Here is a 718-nt window from a genome sequence, read left to right on the forward strand (position 1 = left end):
GATCAAATTTGACCTTTTTAGAGTCTCTTTAATTCAACTTCCCCTTACTATCCTTTTCTTATAAGCAAAGACCATCTTTGGTTTCTGTAATCTTACTTCTTACTAATAATTATAAATGCGAAAGTTTGGATGCATGGATAGATGGATATTTGATAAAGTTTGTAGCTTAAACGACTGAACGGACCTCAATGACATTTGGCGCAGATGTAGAGGATAGTTTGAAAGAACACATATGTTACTCACTTTTTTTTAATTTCACTCGGACGGAGTCGCAGGCAATAGCTAGTAATATCTCTTTCACCCATCAATTATTAGTTTTGTTATATTACAAGTTTTTTAAACTGATATTATTCAATATGCCACACAGGCTTAAAGGAGTGGATTCAAATATGATTATAAAGATTGTGGCGACCCCTATAGGGACATTATAATGATTCAATATTAAAAAGATTATATTTGTGTATTTCAGTTGAACCCGTGTCCAAAAGGCGTGGTTCGCGCGCTGTTGGAACACGGCGCACACATTGACACCGTTAACTACGAAGGCGAGACGCCCGAAGAAATCCTCAAAGCGAGCCAACAGACGCTCTTTTCTATAGTAAACCCTCTACATTACACCTCACTTAAATGCCTCGCAGCACGCACTGTTAAAAACTACAGACTTCCATACAGACATGTAGTTCCACAATGTCTACACTCGACAATTATAACACATTGA

General features: G+C 37.2%; 1 protein-coding gene across 1 annotated transcript in view; it reads left to right on the top strand.

The window, feature by feature from the left end:
* Positions 1 to 718, top strand: part of LOC106111518 (protein fem-1 homolog CG6966-like) — a 14,446-nt gene extending 13,728 nt beyond the window's left edge. Inside the window, exon 9 of the mRNA XM_013293636.1 lies at positions 489 to 718. Within this exon, the coding sequence (XP_013149090.1) occupies positions 489 to 718 (230 nt within the window). The remainder of the gene's footprint in view (positions 1 to 488) is intronic.

The sequence above is a fragment of the Papilio polytes genome, unplaced genomic scaffold, assembly GCF_000836215.1.
Source record: "Papilio polytes unplaced genomic scaffold, Ppol_1.0 DF824158.1, whole genome shotgun sequence".
Taxonomy (NCBI): Eukaryota; Metazoa; Arthropoda; class Insecta; order Lepidoptera; family Papilionidae; genus Papilio; species Papilio polytes.